The following is a 21,199-nucleotide window of genomic DNA, read 5'->3' on the forward strand; positions in this document are numbered from 1 at the left end:
AGCAGCACGGAACGACAGGAACAACAGGCAGAGGAATGTCTGGTCCCGGCTTTGTACCAAAGTGGTTTGGTTTGATATTTAGAATTCTGCTGTATTTGTGGTATCTTTTGGCGTCTTCAGACCCCTGACACAGGCAGTTTCTGCCGAAACACGGACTGTGTTACGTCTATCCAATAAACTTGAGTTGACGCCCCCTATATTGAAGGCTCCTTGTGCTTTTGTTCCTTGCAAAGGAAGAACTAGGGAAGCAATGAAGGTCCCACCAGTCTGTCTTCATCCCTAATTCCAGTTTACCCTTACCAGTTTATCCCCATCTCATTCCTCTCCTCCCCTCCTCCCCCCACCCCATCTACACATACTATTTCTCTGTCCCTTCCAGTCTAGTCTGGCTCATCCGTACTACCCCCCACTCTTCTCTTCCCAGCTAGTGTTGCCTTGTTGACAGAGACAAACCTGACACTTGTCCTGCTGCATACCCCTCCCTCTTTTGCCCCATACCATGCCCCAAATACCTCGCCACACCTTCCTTCTACTGTTGCAGCTTCCCCTGCACCTCGTCAATCAGCTGTCCTTACTAGTATTGCCATCTCAGTAGAAAAGAATGACACACATAGGTACTTTCCATGATTGCTTCCCAAACTCTGTCTGATGTTATGACAAACCAAAATTATATTAAACTTTTGATGTCCCCTCAATAATGTCGGCTGGCTCTTTCGAAACAACCAGGGAGACGTATGTGCAATATAAAGCTTTATTGAGAAAAGCGACTCGACACAGCTGCCATGTTTTGGCGCCAACACGCCTGCCTCAGGAGTCTTGAGGTGTGATAAAATGGTGTTTTTAAGGAGGCAAATATCATCCTTTTCACGGTATAGCACATTCAGAATACTCCTGTGGTTGTTGGATGTGTATTCTTTGACTTTTGGACAACGACATTGACTTTCTTTTGTGCTATACCGTGAAAACAACAACATTTGCCTCCTTTTTTTCGTGCTAGACCTTGAAAACACCATTTTATCACACCACAAGACTCCTGAGGCAGGCACGTTGGTGCCGAAACACAGTAGCTGTGTCGAGTCACCTGGTTGTTTTGAAAGAGCCTACCCTACGCCTGTCTTCACCTGATTTGACTTTCGTAGGGATTGAGTGGTCCTCCACCTTTGTGGTTGTTCCTCATTTCCCTCAATAATGTCAACACACACTCCCTCCACTGGAAAACACTATACACAAACTCATGCAAAAACACATCTAGAACCTTACCATTTGATAAATATTATACTGGGTCCTAAAACTACATTACATCACCTAGTGAGAAAACAGAAGGAACATGATTACTACAGATCTCTACAGAGAAACTACATGCTAACAGAAAACTGGCATGTTCCAATTTAACACATTAAAAAAAAAAAGCCAAAGTACCCCCTTTGCAAAACCAGCCAAGGAAAAACAACAGAACAAAAAGGGGAACAACCAGAGAAGTACCAACCAAGGGATATTTATTAAAAATCACATGAAAAAAAAACATACAGTCTATAAAATCCATATAAAAATGTAATATCAGGACTCGATACAGTCCTGCATTTCGGTGCACATTGTGTCTGCCTCAGGAGTCTCGACTTCAGTTGGACTTGTAAATCCCTTGTCCTGTTTAGAAACAGATATAACACAACACCAGCAAAACAGCCAACCAACTGAGTGCTTTATTATAGCAGCAAAAAACAAAAACTGTATTCTGTGGTATTTGTTTTTTTGCCAAAACGAAGCGCTCAGTTTGTACATTAGCTGTGTTAAGCAACTGCTTTCATTTTGCCAGCACAGCCCATAGTGCGGTAAGCTGTTTGGTGGTATAGGCTCAATTCATGGTGTATCAAGTGTCTGGAAATAAATAAGTAAAATTGTGTATAAAATTGCAGACAGACAAATTCCATCCTATAAATATCTCAGTGTGCAAAAAATCAGGTAGAAAACCCTTTCTGTTTACTCCAGCACATGGTAGTTTTAGGAAATGAAATGAAAACAAAATATTGAGCTTTCAGCGCCGCCGCCCCCTCCCTCCTTATTCCCAGGCCCTTCCCCTAAAACTCTTGAGCCCCTCCAACTTCGCTTACCCCAGTGAGAAATCTTACACTTCTTGGTTGCACCTGCCTCTGCAACTTTCATATTACAAGTTGTGCCAACAGACTGAGTCTGACACTTTTGTGAATTTGTTTTTCCTGGAATTTAGACTCGCCACTGTTGTTCTTCTCTGGCAGTGAGCAGCAGCGATCAACGTTTTTCAGAAGAAATTGTACAATGTGATACCCGCCAGCGAGCCTTCTCAGGAGTACCCCCACGCTCTGGAATTTACTCCCAGAGGGGCTACTAATGACTCGACACTACCTCTACTTCAGGAAGCAGGTGAAAGCCTGGCTCTTCTCCAAAGTTTTTAATACATAGAGTGACTGACTATACACTCATTCTGTACATGGACTAGCTTGCTACACACTGTAACTTAAAATCAGTTCCTTATATCTTGAATAACTATACAAAGAACTTGCCTTTAGTACAGCCACCCATTTATTTATCCCAACTGACTCTGTACCACGCATCTTATTCCCATCATACATCTGGTCTCGGTCCCTCAGCTATATGCTCCCTCTCCCCTTGTTTGGGGTTGTACCTACTGCTCAGTTTGTAAAAGAGATGGATGAGGGGAGATATGATTGAGGTCTACAAAATCCTGACTGGTGTAGAATGAGTAGAAGTAAATCTTTTACTCATTCCAAAAGTACAAAGACTAGGGGACACTCAAGGAAGTTACATGGAAATACTTTTAAAACAAATAGGAGGAAATATTTTTCACTCAACGAATAGTTAAGCTCTGGAACTCTTTGCCGGAGGAGGTGGTAACAGCGGTTAGCGTATCTGGGTTTAAAAAAGGTTTGGAGGAAAAGTCCTTAGTCTGCTATTGAGACAGACATGGGAAGCAACTGCTTGCTCTGGGATTTGTAGTATGGAGTGTTGCCACGATTTGGGTTTCTGACAGATACTTGTGGCCTGGTTTGGCCTCTGTTGGAAACAGGATACTGGGCTAGATGGACCATTGGTCTGACCCAGTATGGGCTACTCTTATGTTCTTATTTTCTTATATATATTCTACCTTGTTTGTGGTTGTGCCTGTTACACCATACAGGTTACATCCCTCTGTGCCCTTGTTTTGGGTTGTACCTGCTGCTCTGTGCTGATTACTTCCCTCTGTGCCCTTGTTTAGGGCTGTACCTCCTGCTCCATGCAACTCTCTGAAAACTGAACAAAAGGAGCCCAGATTTGGTATGGGAGAAGATCCAGGGAAAAGACACTTACAGTTGGAGCTGCCCCTCCCCCCATGCAAACACTGCCCTAATTACAGTACTTCCAAAACCAGGAAAACCTAAGGATGAGGCAGATTCCTACCGACCGATCTCACTCATTAACTTAATAATAATCTTGGCCAAACTGTTAGCAAACCGGCTGGCAACACAACTGCCTAACTTGGTAGGAGACGAACAGGCTGGATTTGTGAGACAGGCAATCTGTAAGGAATGTTAGGAAAATTCTGATGGCAATGTCCAACACTAGGAAGCAAGGTCAACACGCAATAGCAGTTAGTCTGGACGCAGAAAAAGCGTTTGACAAATTGCGGTGGGAATACATGTATCAGATACTAGAAAGGGCGGGCATCGGGGGGTGGTTTTTGGATGCCATTAAAACATTATACCATCGTCCTAAGGCACAAATCTTAGTGAATGGAGAACGCACATCACAATTCCAGATACAAAGGGGAACTCGCCTTATTATTTGTGCTTTGCATCGAACCCTTGATTCGAAAAATAAGCCAGGAAGGGACCATCAAGGGAGTGGTAATGTGAGGGCAATAGGTGAAGGTATTGGCTTTTGCCGATGACTTATTTCTTACCCTGATGGATCCAGAGACCTCACTTTCTAACTTGCTCACAGTGATACATTTATTTGGTTAATTCTCTGGATTTACTCTAAATTTGGAAAAATCCAAGGCCCTCCCAAACGAAGAAGGGGTGAGGGTGAAATGGAATGGGCAATTCCCTCTCCAATGGGCAGACACAACTCTTAAATACTTAGGCATATACTTACCGGTAGACCTAACCAAACTGTACTCTGTGAATTTACAGATCTTCTTATCTGACACCGCTAAACAATTGCATATATATGGCATGCCTATCCTATCTCCCTATGGGGACGGGTCCATCTTATTAATATGACAATCATTCCACGATGGTTATACACATTTCAATTGCTGCCATTATACTTACAAAACAGGTGAGGCATAGCACATAAGCACATAAGAACCGCCTTACTGGGAAAAGACCAAGGGTCCATCAAGCCCAGCATACTGTGTCCGACAGCGGCCAATCCAGGCTTCAAGAACCCGGTAACCCCCCCCCCCCCCCCCCCCCCCCCAAAAAAAAAATATATATATTTAATAATGTTCAATGGACTTTTCCTTCAGGAATCTTTCCAAACCCCCCTTAAACTCCGTAAGGCCAGCTGCTGTTACTGCATTCTCCGGCAACGAGTTCCAGAGTCCAACTACACGCTGAGTAAAGAAATACTTTCTCCTATTTGTTTTAAATCTACCATATTCTAGCTTCATCTTGTGTCCCCTGGTTCTATTATTGTTTGAAAGTGTAAACAAACGCTTCACATCTGTCCACTCTACTCCGCTCATTATCTTGTAGACTTCTATCATATCACCCCTCAGCCACCTTTTCTCCAAGCTGAAGAGCCCTAACCGTCTCAGCCTTTCCTCATAGGGAAGTCATTCCATCCCTTTTATCATTTTCGTCGCCCTTCTCTGCACCTTCTCCAATTCCTTTATATCTTTTTTGAGATGCGGCGACCAGAATTGAACACAATATTGGGGGTGCGGTCACACCATGGAGCGATACAATGGCATTATAACATCCTTGTGTTTGTTTTCTATCCTTTTCCTAATAATACTCAATGTTCTGTACGCTTTCTTAGCCGCCACAGCACACTGAGCAGAAGTTTTCAACGTCTTATCAACGATGACTCCCAGATCCCTTTCTGGGTCTGTGACTCCTAACGCGGAACCTTGCATGACATAGCTGTAATTCGGGTTCCTCTTACCCACAGGCATCACTTTGCACTTGTCAACATTGAACTTCATCTGCCACTTGGATGCCCAATCTCCCAGGCTCGCGAGGTCCTCCTGTAATCTTTCACACTCCTCCTGCGACTTGACGACCCTGAATAACATTGTGAGGCATATTTTCAAAGCACTTAGCCTTCCAAAGTTCCATAGGTTTCTATGGAACTTTGGAAGGCTAAGTGCTTTGAAAATATGCCTATGTGTCATCTGCGAATTTAATTACCTCACTAGTTACTCCCTTCTCTAGGTCATTTATAAATATGTTAAAAAGCAGCGGTCCCAGCACAGACCCCTGAGGGACCCCACTAACTACCCTTCTCCATTGAGAATACTGGCCATTCAATCCTACTCTCTGCTTCCTATCTTTCAAGCAGCTCTTAATCCATAGTAATACCCTATCTCCGATCCCATGACTCTCCAGTTTCCTCTGGAGTTTTTCATGAGGCACTTTGTCAAATGCCTTTTGAAAATCCAGATACACAATATCCACCGGCTCCCCATTGTCCACATGTTTGTTCACCCCCTCAAAAAAATGAAGTAGATTGGTGAGGCAAGACTTCCCTTCACTAAATCCGTGCTGACTTTGTCTCATCAGCTCATGTTTTTGTATGTGCTCTGTAATTTTATTCTTAATAATAGCCTCTACCATTTTGCCCCGGTACCGATGTCAGACTCACCGGTCTATAATTTCCCAGATCTCCTCTGGAACCTTTTTTAAAAATCGGCATAACATTGGCTACCCTCCAGTCTTCCGGTACCACACTCGATTTTAAGGCTAAATTACATATTACTAACAATAGCTCCGCAAGTTCATTTTTCAGTTCTATTAATACTCTGGGATGAATACCATGAATATCAGTTCCACAGATTGGTGCAGATGTTTTGTGGAAAGGGAAGAAGTCAAGGTTACCCATTGAGATCATCCAGACACCCAAGAAATTTGGAAGGATGGGATTGTTGAACATTAGATACTTGATAGTTGCATGTGAGGTGAGACATATAAACGATATAAATCTGAGGATTTGAAGGCGACGAAACAGTGTGACAAGGCGGTGGCCGTAGCTAGAAGGTTGCTAGGCTGTATAGAGAGAGGTGTGACCAGCAGAAGAAAGGGAGTGTTGATGCCCCTGTATAAATCGTTGGTGAGGCCCCACCTAGAGTATTGTGTTCAGTTTTGGAGGCCGTATCTTGCTAAGAATGTAAAAAGAATTGAAGCGGTGCAAAGAAAAGCTACGAGAATGGTATGGGATTTGCGTTACAAGACGTATGAGGAGAGACTTGCTGACCTGAACATGTATACTCTGGAGGAAAGGAGAAACAGGGGTGATATGATACAGACGTTCAAATATTTGAAAGGTATTAATCTGCAAATGAACCTTTTCCGGAGATTCGAAGGCGGTAGAACTGAGGACATGAAATGAGATTGAAGGGGGGGCAGACTCAAGAAAAATGTCAGGAAGTATTTTTTCACAGAGAGAGTAGTGGATGCTTGGAATGCCCTCCCGCGGGAGGTGGTGGAAATGAAAACGGTAACGGAATTCAAACAAGCGTGGGATAAACATAAAGGAATCCTGTTCAGAAGGAATGGATCCTAAGGAGCTTAGCTGAGATTGGGTGGCAGAGCCGGTGGCGGGAGGCGGGGATGGTGCTGGGCAGACTTATACAGTCTGTGCCAGAGCCAGTGGTGGGAGGCGGGACTGGTGGTTGGGAGGTGGGGATAGTGCTGGGCAGACTTATACGGTCTGTGCCAGAACCGGTGGTGAGAGGCGGGGCTGGTGGTGGGTGGCAGGGATAGTGCTGGGCAGACTTATACGGTCTATGCCCTGAAAAGGACAGGTACAAATCAAGGTAAGGTATACACAAAAAGTAGCACATATGAGTTTATCTTGTTGGGCAGACTGGATGGACCGTGCAGGTCTTTTTCTGCCGTCATCTACTATGTTACTATATGTTACTATGATTGGCTTAGGGAGTACTTTTATCATACCACCACAGATTTTTACAAGACAACAAACCAGACATTTGCTATAGAGAAATGGCATCTGCTTGGTCACTGGATCTGGGAATTAAGGTAACTTGCACCATGTTACAAAATTCCATTAGTTCAATTCACCAATAAGTGATTTCGATTCCACTCAAAGAGTCGTTGTACAAGTTTATTATGAGACTGTTTATTTCACCAAACCGGGTGAGACAAGCTGGGTTTGGGGGGGGGAAGGAAAATGCCTAAAATGTGGGAGGGAACGAGCGCATCTTGGGCACATGTTTTGGCATTGCAAGTCCGTGAAAATCTTCTGGGACTCCTTAATAAAAATGATATCGAGGTGGTGGAACCAAAAAGTGGAGGTCACCCCAATGTTGCTATTTGGGCACTGGAATGAGGAGAGATCCTTCAGTGGAGGACTTAGCTCCTTCCTCAGATACTCAGTGACATTTGGCCTTAAGCAATATTGTGTGTTTGGCTTCAGTCCTCCCCTCCCAGCCTGCAGCGTTGGAAAATGTAAATGATGGAACAGTTGAGGATGGACAGACTGGGTATCTCCGATTTAGGCAGCACACAAGGCCGTAGGCTCATAGCAACATGGGAGCCATTTTGGTTGACATTAACTCATCAGGCACGTAGCCGATTGTTAAATTAGAAATGATTGCAGCTAATGTAAGAATTGTTTTTGTATCCCCTTCTTGCATAATAATTTTTTTTTTTAACGGGAAGTTCAGAAGGGAGGAGGATGGGTTAGGGGAGGGGTTTGAATTAGAATACTAAGTGCCAATACTATTGGTACAACTTTGTACAATGGAGAAGTGCAGTGAAGATTGTAAACACACAGCTGGTAGATGTCAGCCCCAGGAAACCCCTGCGGGAAATTGAAGGCCTGCAATTTACAATGTGCGATGTATTGCTTAGTTGATATGTTCAAATTAAAAAAAAATTAAAAACCCCAAATTTAAACATAAAGGTCTTTTTTTAAGACTAACTACGTAATTCAACATCTTAAGGTAACCATCTTTTGGAGATTTACCATTCATTCAGCTAGCAAGACTCCTGAGGCAGGCCTGTGGCCGAAACATGAATCTGTGTTGAATCTCAATAAATTACTTCAGATATTTGTCTGTTCTGGTCTCTTGAGTCATCGGCCCACTTCCCCCTATTTTTGCTGTTGGTTTCCTGTGGGTTTTCGGCGTTCGTCTACCTCTGGTGGTCTCTTTACCTCATCATGGAGCTGAAAATGACCATCTGGGGAGGGTCCTGTCAAAGGCAGGGAAATGCACAAAACATAATGCTGAAAACAAAACCAGACCAAAACTGAATGCCTTATGTAGCTGGACACATGACTGAGGTGACCTAATCTTGTAACACCGGTACTTTCTTTGATCTTGTGTGGCTGTCAGGCTTTGGGCTTATTTTCAAAAGAGAAAAACATCCAAAAAGTGGCATAAATCTGCATTTGGATTTTTTCTCAGAAAAACGTCCAAATTGGCATTTTCAAAACCAATTTTTAGACGTTTTTCTATGAAGTCCGTCAGAAGTGCATTCAAATCACAAGGGGGTGTGTTAAGGGTGGGATTGAGCTTTCCTAACACTTAATTTTTCTGCCATAATGGAACAAAACAAAACCGTCCAAGACTAACACTGAGACGTTTGAGCTAGGCCTGTTTTTATAATGAATAAGGCACAAAAAGGTACCCTAAATGACCAGATGACCACTGGAGGGAATCATCTCCCACCCCCAAAATGTGATTAAAAGCATTACTTGCCAGCCTCTGTGCCACTCTCAGATGTTATACTCAGGTCCATTAGAACAGCATGCAGGTCCCCTGGAATAGTCTAGTGGTGGTTGCAGTGCACTGCAGACAGGTAGACCCAGACCCATAGCTCTCCCTACCTGTTACACTTGTGGAGGAAACTGTGAACCCTCCAAAACTCACCAGAAACCCACTGTACCCACATATAGGTGCCCCTTCACCAGTAAGGGCTATGGTAGTGGTATGCTGTTGGGGGTAGTGGGTTTTGGGGGGCTCAGCAGACAAGGGAGCAATAGTGAGATGTACCTGGGTGCATTTTATGAAGTCCTCTGCAGTGCCCCCTAGGGTGCCTATTACTTTCCTGGGATGTCTGGGGGACCAGTCTACTAAAACTTCTGGCCCCTCCTACATTCCAATGGCTTGATTTTGTGCGTTTTGCACTTGGACGTTTTTTGTTTGAAAATGTACCAAAAAACAAAACATCCAATCACAAAACCTTGTTCAAAACAGTATTTTTGAAAACAAAAGATAGACGTTTTTCGTTTTTGAAAATGACCCTCTTTCCTATTCAGATTTGGATGTTTTTTGTAAAACGTCCAAAGTCGGACTTAGACGTCATATCGAAAATGCCCCTCCATGGCATGTATTGGAGGAATTATATATGCTTTGCGGAGCTAAGAAACCCAACAAATGGACCCGAGAACTCTGAAAAAATTAAAGCAACTGTTTAATAAAACGAGCCCAATTCCACTTAACAAAACTGCTCTAGAGTTGCAAGGAGAACAACTGGCCTGTTTGCTTCCGTGTGGGGAATTTGGAAAGGAGGAGGGCAAATCTTGTTGTCTGTGCCACGTGGGTGGAGTGTGGCCAAATTTTGTTTAGAGAATAGAGTTTCCTGCCTGTGGCTTTGTGAAAATTTACCAGTGATCATTTGTCTAAGATTTTGACTTTATTCGTGGGGAGATGCAGAAAATGCTCTTTCAGATCCCGGGTATGTTTTAAATATCTGTATGAACCCTGTTATAAAAATCTGTGTGCTGGCACTTAGTCAAGTGAGGCTCTGAATTATTTATATGAGCAGTTAATGCGTGACAGATACGACATGTACTCATAGCTCGAAGCCTATTCTTCCATACCTGAAGAGATTTTCTCTCCCTTCTTTCACAGATTTACAGACGTTCCACGGATTGCAGACTTACGAACTGGAACACTCCTGCTGCTATGATGCACTTTTGCTAGACGAGGAACGAGGACGGCTATTCGTGGGTGGCAAGAATCACTTGGTCTCCTTGAGTTTGGACAATATTAGCAAACAGGACCGCAAGGTGGGTGAGAGAGTTTTTCTCCATCATATTTAGAAGGAAGACTTCTTAAATGTCTGGTTTTCCTATCACATTATGAGCCATAAAAATTTACTACCTACCACTTTCTAATCACCTATCAATCTTCCCCTCCTCTTCCTGCAGCTCTCCAACTCCTTCCCCTTCATACTATCATCAGAATGCTATTTATGATTCATTTATGTTTTCTAGTTTTGCCATCTTTTGTTCATTCTGTCTGGACCCGAGGAAGGAGGTTTCATGTCATGAAAACTAATCAAATAAGTGGGGAAAGCATGTACAGCATGGCTCATGGAATTCTTTCCAATTCCTCTGTCTATATGTGTGTGTATCTCTGCATGTGTTATGCCTATGGAAAGGGTAGCTGGGGGTGGTGAGGCAGTTTGCAGATGGGATGGTAGTTGTTGTATGGGGAGGGGCAATTTGTAGAGTGGTGGTGCAGTTGCAGAGTGGGAGAGGGTTGGGAGTACAACTAGTTTATGGAGGGTAGTTCTCGGGTCAGTTTGTCCAGAGGTGGGGCAGTTGTGAGGGGTGTATTTTTGGGGACGGAACGATTTTGCAGTGTGGTGGGAGAGTTGCAGGGGGAATAGGTTTGGGGGGCAGTTTGCAGGGTGGTGGGGCAGTTTCTGAGGGGTGTTTGGGGATGGGGCGGTTTGTGGAATGGTAGGGCAATTGCAGGGGTGTATGTTTTAGGGTGAGACGGTTGAGGGTAGTAGGACAGTTGTGGGGCTTAGTGTTTTGGGGTGGGGTGATTTACAAGAAGGTGGGACAATTGCAGGGGATAGTTCCATTGGAATCAGTGATATGTTCCTAGCTTATTCGCCACGTGGGGTGGGTCGCCGCTGTACCCCCCAGCGTGTCACCCACCCAGGCGCATCACCCCTCAAGGCATGCCACACCCCCAGGATGCATTACACCCCCCCAAGCGTATTACCTGATCTTTCCTCCCAGCAAGTGGATGCGCAGAGCAGGCGCACAGCTGTCGGGTCTACCAGTCCCCTACCCCAGAACAGGAAGTAACATTAGAGAGGGCAGAGAACTGGCAGAGCCGACAGCTACACGCCTGCCCATGCACCCCCTTGCTGCCTGCACCCAGGGCGGACTGTCCCCTCCCTCCACCCTTGGTACCGTACTGATTGGAATGGAAAGAATAAAAAGCTGAGCACCCAAATTTGGCACCAGAATTTAGAGACCTTTACTAAACCGCGTTAAGCACTACATGCGCTTAATGAAGGGAAAAAGGCTTACCGCAAAACACATTGTGCGTGCTAATCGTGTGGTATTTTATTTATTTTGGGAGGAGGCAGAGAATGTGCATGGAAGCGCTAGTCAGGTAGCACGCTCACATTAGCACACGCTAACTGAATCGCACAGAGTTAACATGGGAGCCCTTAGCACGTCATACATAGGAGAAGGTCAGAGCTGCTGTGTAAATTCTCCCCTGTTTTCTTTAACCCTTTTCTTCAACGAAGGTGACACAAACAGATGACGTCAATGCAAAGTGACACAAACAGATGACGTCAATGCAAAGCGAGCAGTTAGAAGTTTATTCAAAAAATATAAAGTACTCGACATAAATTGTAATTTGGCCACAAAGGCCTGTCTCAGGAGTCCCTGTAGTGTAGAATTAATATCTCCTCAGCGCTCTACAACGTATGAAAACAAAACCACCTAATGGAATTGATACAACTGTGCCTGAGAGCGTTCCAGTTTTGATACCTGCTTGATTAGGCGGTTTTGTTTTCATACGTAATAGAGTGCTGAGGAGATATTAATTCTACACTACAAGGACTCCTGAGACAGGCCTTTGTGGCCAAAACACGATTCATGTCGAGTCCATTATATTTTTTGAATAAACTTCTAACTGCTCACTTTGCATTGACGTCATCTGTTTGTGTCACTTTGCATTGACGTCATCTGTTTGTGTCACCTTCGTTGTGTGGTGCCTGCTCGTATGGCATTCAGATCCATATTTGTGGAGAGAATATGATTGTGGGATCCAGAGAGCCAGACCACCTGTGCAGCCAGAAAAAAGATTCAGTTTTAGAAAACCTCATCTTACTGGAGAGGCCCAGCACAGCCAGGATGTAGCTCTGGTTACTTTTGGAGGGGGGGGAGGAGAGGGTTTGAGGTAAACTGTGAATCCTACTATTACTACTTCTTATCATTTCTGTAGTGCTACTAGATATATGCAGCACTGTACACTTAGGAGATGGTCCCTGCTCAACGGAGTTTACAATCTATAATCTATTCAAGACAAACAGGACAAATAAGATATAGGGAGTTAATAATTATGGGAATGATTAAAACAAACATGGCATCAAAAAGATGGGCTTTTAGCCTAGGTCTGAATAGGGCTATCTACATTCCCCTGTTTATTGCATAATATCTCCCCTATTTAATTTTCTGTCCATCTGCATCCAGTCTTTGATATATCTAGAATATTCCCACCCATCTACACCTAATCATTTGCACAGCTTGCAGCAGGTATAGCTCCTACATTCTGCTGGAGTTTGTCCATCTTTCCAGGGTTCCTCTGATTTATCCGAGTCTATCTTCAGATCAGCAGAATGTCACGAGTGAAAAATGGTTTAAAAAAAAACCTGAATTTGTGGGTTTTCTAAAGCAATAATTGACATGTTGACACGGGACGATGCACAGTGACCAGATTCAAGAGTAGCAAGAGCTGTAGCAGGTGAGGATTGAGGTATATGTGGTGGCCTTGCTACTCAGATAGCAAGGGATATTGCAGGTCAAGAGTTGGGCAGAGCTGCACTGGGGATTTCAGTAGGGAGCTGTAAGGCAGGATTAGAGGTACAAATCTCTGGTTTTAATCAAAACTAAGCTAAGAAACAAAATACATAGTTTTGCCCCCAAATCCTGATTATTGTTTGCCTTGTTGCAGATTTACTGGCCAGCACCTGTGGAATGGAGAGAAGTGTAACTGGGCCGGCAAGGACATCAACGTATGTCGGGGAGTTTCTCCCCTCACTGTTTTCTTTGGTTTCTGGGTTGGTTCTGGGCACAGAGAGGATTATTTTGGGGTATGAATACTGATCCGTTTCTAACCACTTCTGCAATGTTGGACGGTAAGGACAGAAGGAAATGCAGTGAGGACAACCAAAGGGAACCATGGAGTCCAAGAGATATAAAATCACTTAAATGTATCCTTTAAACCATGAAAATAGTCCATGTTTCTGTCAAAGGCGAGTAGCCTTCTATATATTTCAGAGAAGCGTGGACAGTTTTCATGGTTTAAAGAATAAATTTAAGTGAGATGTCTGTTGGACTCCTTGGTTCCTTTTGGTTGTCCTCACTGCATTTCCTTCTGAAATCACCCATAAGGATCTTACTCTCCTTCTTGTCTTTTCTTCCTGGACAGTAAGAACAGGCTACACTGTACTTTTTGGTATGCTAAAATAAATTCTGATTTAATATCGGGTTTTAGTGCACTTCCTACTTGGTATATGTTGTGATGGAGTGCCTTGGTCAGGGAGACAGTAAACCTGGAGTAAGCCGACCTGCAGGCAGATCTAAGGAAAGAGACTGAAGAAAAGCCTTGCTGTGATCCATGGGGGAAGGGTAGTTGCAAGGACTCCAGGAAGTAGGCACTCCAGCTCTGAGAGGGGAGGAAGCCTCAAGGAATAGAGGGAAATGTAGTCCCTAGTTCCTAGTTCCTTCTTGGTGGGACTCTAATACAACCCTGTTCTGTAATTATCATGGCTTATGACCCTGCCAAATGATTACTGTAATTCTCCGCACCCCCTTCCTCTAACTGACAGACCTCAGAACATTGGACAAAGGCATCTCTTCATGACCTTTGCCCTTTAAATCCCAGGGCAGAGCTCCCAGTCTTGCTGGGTATGTATGAGTGCTAGTTTTATATAGTAACATAGTAAGTGATGGCAGATAAAGACCTGAATGGTCCATCCAATTTGCCCAACAGATTTAAATCAACAATGAATGTGAGATTATATACTTGATCATGGTCTGTCTTTGGTGTTTCTGGGACATAGACCATAGAAGTCTGCCCAGCTCTGGCCTTATGTTCCAACTACTGGAGTTGCCATCAAAGCCTACTCTAGCCTATCCAAATCCATCTTGTCATTTGTGGGAGAAAGACCGTAAAAGTCTGCCCGGCACTGTCCTCACATTCCAAATTACTGGAGTTTTCGTCGAAGCTTTCTCCAGCCCACCCTAAACCAGATCATCATATGGGGGACTCAGACCATACGAGCAGCACAGCACTGGCTTTAGTTGACACAGCCAGAGTTGCCATCTAAGTACCACTTGACATTCAAACACAAATGCAACCCTTTAAGTTTTGGGATTGAAGCTAGATAGAGAAATGTGGCAGTGTGTAAAGAACCCACCAACACATTCTGATGGAAGTGTTAATTTAATTTTGAAGGGTAGTTACTAAACTAGCTTACCACAGTTCAATTTCTCATGAAAGTCACTAAGCCATGGAACCTCAATACTGCAGGTTAGTGGAGGAGTGGCCTAGTGTTAGGGTGGTGGACTTTGGTCCTGGGGAACTGAGGAACTGAGTTCAATTCCCACTTCAGGCACAGGCAGCTCCTTGTGACTCTGGGCAAGACACTTAACCCTCCATTGCCCCATGTAGCCGCATTGAGCCTGCCATGAGTGGAAAAGCGTGGGTACAAATGTAACAACAAAAAAATATAATATAAATTTGCTTGGTGCAGCTGAAAACATTTTTGCATTCTTGGCTGCAGAGATGATGGTGGGCCCCAAACTGGGACCACCATTTCTTTAAAAGGCTAGTGCAAGATAAAAGCCCTCCACGCCTGACACCTGTGATTTATCTTCCCCCACCAGCAACATGTCTTCCACTCCCCACACTCATGAAATCTTAAACATGTGAACCTCCCTATCTTGACACCCAATACAGGCCTCCTCCCCCATTTCTCTTCCCTCCCCATTCCCGATACCTACCAGTGTTTCCTGGTGTCTAGTGGCCAGGCAGAAATGATTCCCAATCGTACTGCCTATTGGATGCCAGGGTACAAAATGACACTGTCGACCCCTGTAATAGTCTTATGGTTAAATACAAGCTGTGTTATTAATTTGCATTATAATGAGGGGGCTTTGCACGCATTTGTATGCTTTACATTTCATTATGTAACGGGTGTGTAGCAAAATAACATACATTACATAGTAACATAGTAAGTGAAGGCAGATAAAGAAGACCTGTACGGTCTGTCCAGTCTGCCCAACAAGATAAACTCATTTACACGGTATGCGATACTTTATATGTAGAACCCGAGTTTGATTTGTCCTTGCCATTCTCAGGCACAGACCGTGTAAGTCTGCCCAGCACTCTTCTTGTACTAAAAGTTGTGAAGCTAATGTTGAAGCCCCTTAAAATTTACACTCCAGCCCACCCATATCTATTCAGATCACGATAAGGGTGTAGACTGTAGAAGTCTGCCCAGCACTGGTTTCACTTCCCACATTACGGCAAAAACATTTTGCCACTAGGACTAGATTCTCTATATCACGCCTAAAAATCCAGCACCGAAATGAAATTCGCCTAAGTGCATTCTATAAAGTGCACCTTAATTTAGGCGTGCTTTATAAATAAGCCTAAATTTCCACATGGCTTATATAAAACATGCCGAGCACCCTTCCATGTGACTATGTTTAGTGCAGGCGGTTATGTCAAGTAAAAATCTGGTGTAAATGTCGACACCTAAATTGGGTGCAGACTGGGTGTATTCTAGGAGCTTAGATTTTAGAAATGCCCCCCTGCCCCTTCCACACCCATAGCACCACCTCCTTTCAACTATGCGACTTAGAATTTACACGCTGGACGTTATAGACTACGCCTAGACATTTCTACAGGTAAATTCTAATTCATGCCAATTAGTGTCAATAATTGGTTGTTAATTGTCAATCATTGGCACTGATTGACTTGCTAATCAATTAGGTTAAGCGCATTGTTATGGAATATGCTTTGATTTCTGCGTGGAAATCTTGGCACGATATATAGAATCCGGGGGTTAATGTGTGTAATATGGAAAAAATAGTAGAAAGCAAAGCAGACTAAGGGCCCTGTTTATAAGGTGCGCTAGGGTTTTTAGCACGGCTCAAAATTAACGCACTCTAACCCTGTAGATACCCATAGGAATAATGCAAATGCACCTCTAGCGCGGCTTAGTAAACAGGGCCCCAGGAGTCCAGAGGGTTTTTATTAAAAGAGACCAGTCGTGGCCACGTTTTGCCGAAATGTATAAGTGGTTTGGCATAACACTAATAAATAAAAATACGGCGAACAACTTAGACTTTGAAACTTGCACCGTGAGGTGTGAACTCGTGATCAATACACCGTGTGTGTGTATATATATATCTTGTGTTTATTTATTTATTTAGCCATTTATACCCCACATTATCCCGAACATACTCGTGTTCAATGTGGCTAACAGTAAATAAATGCAACCAAACCACAGAAGTGGAAAGAACAATAATGTCCCACGAAAAGTCACAGGAATAGGAGAAGAGTGGGAAAAGAATCAGGCTCTTCAGTAAAACAGGCCAAAGACATCCATATTTAATATAAAATTTATTAAGGATGACTCAACACGGTACCATGTTTCGGCACTGAAAGTGCCTTCAGGAGTCTTGGTAAACGTGTCTGACAATCCTAATTTTTTTTTTGTACCCCGCGCTTTCCCACTCATGGCAGGCTCAATGCGGCTTAATGCTAATTAATGCTAATTAATAATTACTCCAGAAATAGACCTTTAAAGAAACATTGTGGTCTTTAAAAAGACCTTTGTTGGGTGTAGCAGGGCCCCAAGAGACTGAGCTGGTCCCGGGAGAGGGCTACTGCTGGTCCCGAGGCAGGCCCACCCCTCCCCCAGGATTGCGCCGTCACTGCTGCTGCCTCACGCCCCTCCCACCGCAACTACAAATACCTTGGCTGGCAGGGATCCCCGAGGCCCCACCAGCCTGCTCTTCACTCCGCTGCAATTGCCTACCCTACCCTGCAGCTGCTTTTTCTCTCACTTTGTGCATGCTCGGTTTCAAAGCCGAACAGAGCATGCGCGGCCTGAGGGGAAAAGCAGCTGCTTGGCAGGCAATGTGTCAGAAATGAACAGCAGGCTGGAGGAAGACTTCTTCTGCTGGCAGAGCTGGGGGACTCCCGCCAGCCAAATCAGAGGCCCTGGCCCGAAGCCCTGCTGTGTCCGCTCCTGCCCAGCCTCCAAGGGGGGGCCTGGCGCTGGAGTTTTCTTCATGAGCAGGAGAGAGCGAGGCGCTGGTTCTGGGCCCCCCTTGGAGGCTGGACCCAGGGAATTTTGCCCTCCCGCCCCCCCCCCCCCTCCTCGGCGGCCCTGGGGTGTAGAGAAAATAGCGCTAATGGTATGACTTCTAGGCAGGGTTTACAAAGCCATAACAAAATATCAAATAATAGAGCATACTGTGAGTGACAGAGTGAGAAAAACAATGACTGAATCTCATAGTGACTGAATACAAAACCAAACATATAGTTAATCCGAAGGGACATATACCTAACCAGGGGTAAAAGCAGTGCTTCCCCTAGCTGCCAAGATGTGTACTCAGTGGTTGAATGTTTTCACATTTATTTGTGATTTATATATCTCTTCACCTGCTTCACACATATATGCTGTTATATATCACTTTGCTTCAATCATTGGTTTTAAAAAAGTTTAACTATATTTTTGGAGATTGTATTTTTATGATTATATGTCTTTATGTATTGATTATGAGTTCACACTCATGGTGTAAGTTTTTCAAAGTTTGTAAGTGTTTTTTGCATATCTGCATGCATGTGATTTGAATTTACCATAATTATGATTTGTATTTTGATATATTTTTATTCATTTGAATTTATATGTTTATTTATTAGTATTATGTCAAACCCCTGATGCAGCCATTTCAGCGAAACGTGGTCCACGCTGGGTCTTTTTTAATAAAGAACTCTCTGGACTCCTGGTCTTCTTTGTTTTCTACTTCTTGCTGTATTCTGCAGACCTAGAACATAAGAGTAGTCATACTGGGTAAGACCACTAGTCCATCTAGCCCAGTATCCTGTTTTCCAACAGTGGCCAAGCCAGGTCACAAGTACCTGGCAGACACTCAAATCGTGCCAACGCTCCATATTACAAATCTCAGGGCAAGGCAGTTGCTTCTCATGTCTGTCTCAATAACAGACTATGGACTTTTCCATCCAGGAACTTGTCTAATCCTTTTTAAACACAGATAAGCTAACCGCTGTTACCACATCCTCCGGCAAAGAGTTCCCGAGCTTAACTATTCATTCAGTGAAAAAATATTTCCTCCCATTTTTTTTTAAGTATTTCCATGTAACTTCCTTGAGCGTCCCCTACCTGCTTATTTTCGAAGGAGAAGGGCAACCCATCTTCCAACACAATTCGGGAGATGGGCGTCCTTCTCCTAAGGCGTCCTCAACTGCTTTCCGTGGCGGGGACAACCAAAGTTCAAGGGGGCGTGTCGGTAGTGTACCGAAGGCGGGCGGGTGCGTGGTTAAGAGATGGGCGTCCTCGGCCGATAATGGAAAAAAGAAGGGCGTCCATGACAAGCACTTGGCCAACTTTACTTGGTTCATTTTTCTTGCGGCCAAGCTTCAAAAAGGTGCCCGAACTGACCGGATGACCACCTGAGGGAATCGGGGATGACCTCCCCTTACTCTCCCAGTGGTCACTAACCCCCTCCCACCCTAAAAAAAAAAGTTTAAAAATATTTTTGCCAGCCTCTATGCAAGCCTCAAATGTCATACCCAGCTCCCTGACGCATTATGTAGGTCCCCGGAGCAGTTTTAGTGGGTGCAGTGTACTTCAGGCAGGCGGACCCAGGCCCATCCCCCCTACCTGTTACACTTGTGGTGGTAATGTGGCCCTTCAAAACCCACCACAAACCCACTGTACCCACATGTAGGTGGCCCCCTTCACCCCTTAGGGCTATGGCAGTGTTGTACAGTTGTGGGTAGTGGGTTTTGGGGGGGCTCAGCACCCAAGGTAAGGAAGCTATGCATGTGGGAGCAATTTCTGAAGTCCACTGCAGTGCCCCCTAGGGTACCCGCTTGGTGTCCTGGCATGTCAGGGGGACCAGTGCACTACGAATGCTGGCTCCTCCCATGACCAAATGAGTTGGATTGGTCGTTTCTGAGATGGGCGTCCTCAGTTTCCATTATCGCCAAAAACCAGGGACGACCATCTCTAAGGTCGACCTAAATTTCATGATTTGGGCGTCCCCGACCGTATTATCGAAACGAAAGATGGACGTCCATCTTGTTTCAATAATACGGGTTGTCCTGCCCCTTTACAGGGTACCCTTAGAGATGGGCGCCCCCGTTCGATTATCCCCCTCCTAGTCTTTGTACTTTTTGGAACGAGTAAAAATTGATTTACCTGCAAACTTGTTCTACGTCACTCAGGATTTTGTAGACCTCCATCATATCTCCCCTCGACGTCTCTTTCCAAACTGAAGAGCTCTAACCTCTTTAGCCTTTCTTCATATGAGAGGAGTTTCATCCCCTTTATCAAAAGCCCTTTTGTGGTACTCTGTATGGAAAAATAGTGCATTATTCTCTTAATGCAAATTAGTAACTACTTACCTTAGTCTCACTTTGCTCTGCTACTCCAGGACTCACCCTCTTCTCTTATTCTTTGACCTCTACCCGTTCATAATCAAGTTTGATCACTGTAGTAACAGGATGGCTAGTGTAGGGGGGAACTTTGTTTTCATTATGGTGGGGGGGGGGGGGGGGGGGGGGGGGGGGGGGGGGGAGGTGAACCAGTCACTGAATGACCTTAGCCTAGCTATGTGAAACTTGGGAAGTGGTTTACTTTGTTTAGGGTCCAGCTGGAGGTAGGGAGACTGGGAATGCTTTTAACAGGTGATCTGTCTTTAGCCTGATCTGCCTTCAGGATATAGGTAAGAATGAGAAGGTGGGTTTGCCTCAGCCTCTGAGCCTTTAAGGGATATTATTAGTGCTGCTTCCCTTGACATGAATAATGACTCTTGTGGAGTCTGGTATGGCGAGCAGGATTTTATGTTTACAAAAAAAAAAAAAGACAGATTCTAAACTGTTCGTGGGTTGTTTGCTCAGTAATCTCAACCCTGACTTTGGAAGGATGAAAGTGCTCTTTCCTTCAGGTGAAAATGCAAAGGATAAGACTTTGTGTTGGAAATGAGAATTTGGTATGTGAAAGCACAGATACTTCCAATGCTGTGAATGGATTGGAATATGAGCATAATAAGCATCTCTGAGATCTAGGGTCGCTAGTCAGCTGTTGTGTTTGAAACTGATAAATTTGTTTAAACACCTGAGGTTGAGTATGGGGCATAATCCTCCTGATTTTGGGGGGATTAGAAAGTAATAGGAGTAAAAACCCTGATTTGGAAGGCTTGTGTTTGGAGGAGAGATTGAACCTGCTTCTTAGGCTAGCCCAGTGAGAGCTGAGGGTAAGTCAGTACTATGGGGATGAACGAGCAAAGTTTATTCCATAACATTGGATGACGAATTTAATGACCCATGTATCTATGGTAATTGCCGGCCACTCTTTCAAAAAGTGTTGGATGTGTTCCCCCAGTGGCAAATTGTCAAAAGCTAGGGTTGAATTTAGCTGAAGCATTGGAGAATGAAGATTGAGTCTTACGCTCGGGTGGTTTTTGCTGTTTGAAAATGTTGTTGTTTTGCAGAACGAGGTTGAGGCTGACGTGAATACGATTACTACCTTCTTTGGGAATTAAATTGTGGGTAATATTATGTGGTTCATAAGATTTTCTGGTTGTGAAATATTGAAATTGCTTGTATGAAATGAAGAATCCCCTGAAGGAGTTGAACGTTCTCTTAATGTAGATGTGTTATCTTTTCCTTGAGCTATTTCATCATTTACCATGTTGCCAAATAAGTTATCTTGACAAACAGCATCTGCTA

The 21,199-nt window shown here is 44.1% G+C and overlaps 1 protein-coding gene across 1 annotated transcript in view; it reads left to right on the top strand.

Moving 5' to 3' along the window:
- The window catches only part of SEMA3B (semaphorin 3B), a 229,508-nt gene that overhangs the window by 85,789 nt on the left and 122,520 nt on the right, over positions 1-21,199 (top strand). The window contains 3 exon segments of the mRNA XM_030205932.1: positions 10,079-10,236; positions 13,157-13,188; positions 13,190-13,217. Coding sequence (XP_030061792.1) covers positions 10,079-10,236; positions 13,157-13,188; positions 13,190-13,217 — 218 coding nt within the window.

This window comes from Microcaecilia unicolor, chromosome 6, assembly GCF_901765095.1.
Source record: "Microcaecilia unicolor chromosome 6, aMicUni1.1, whole genome shotgun sequence".
Classification (NCBI taxonomy): Eukaryota; Metazoa; Chordata; class Amphibia; order Gymnophiona; family Siphonopidae; genus Microcaecilia; species Microcaecilia unicolor.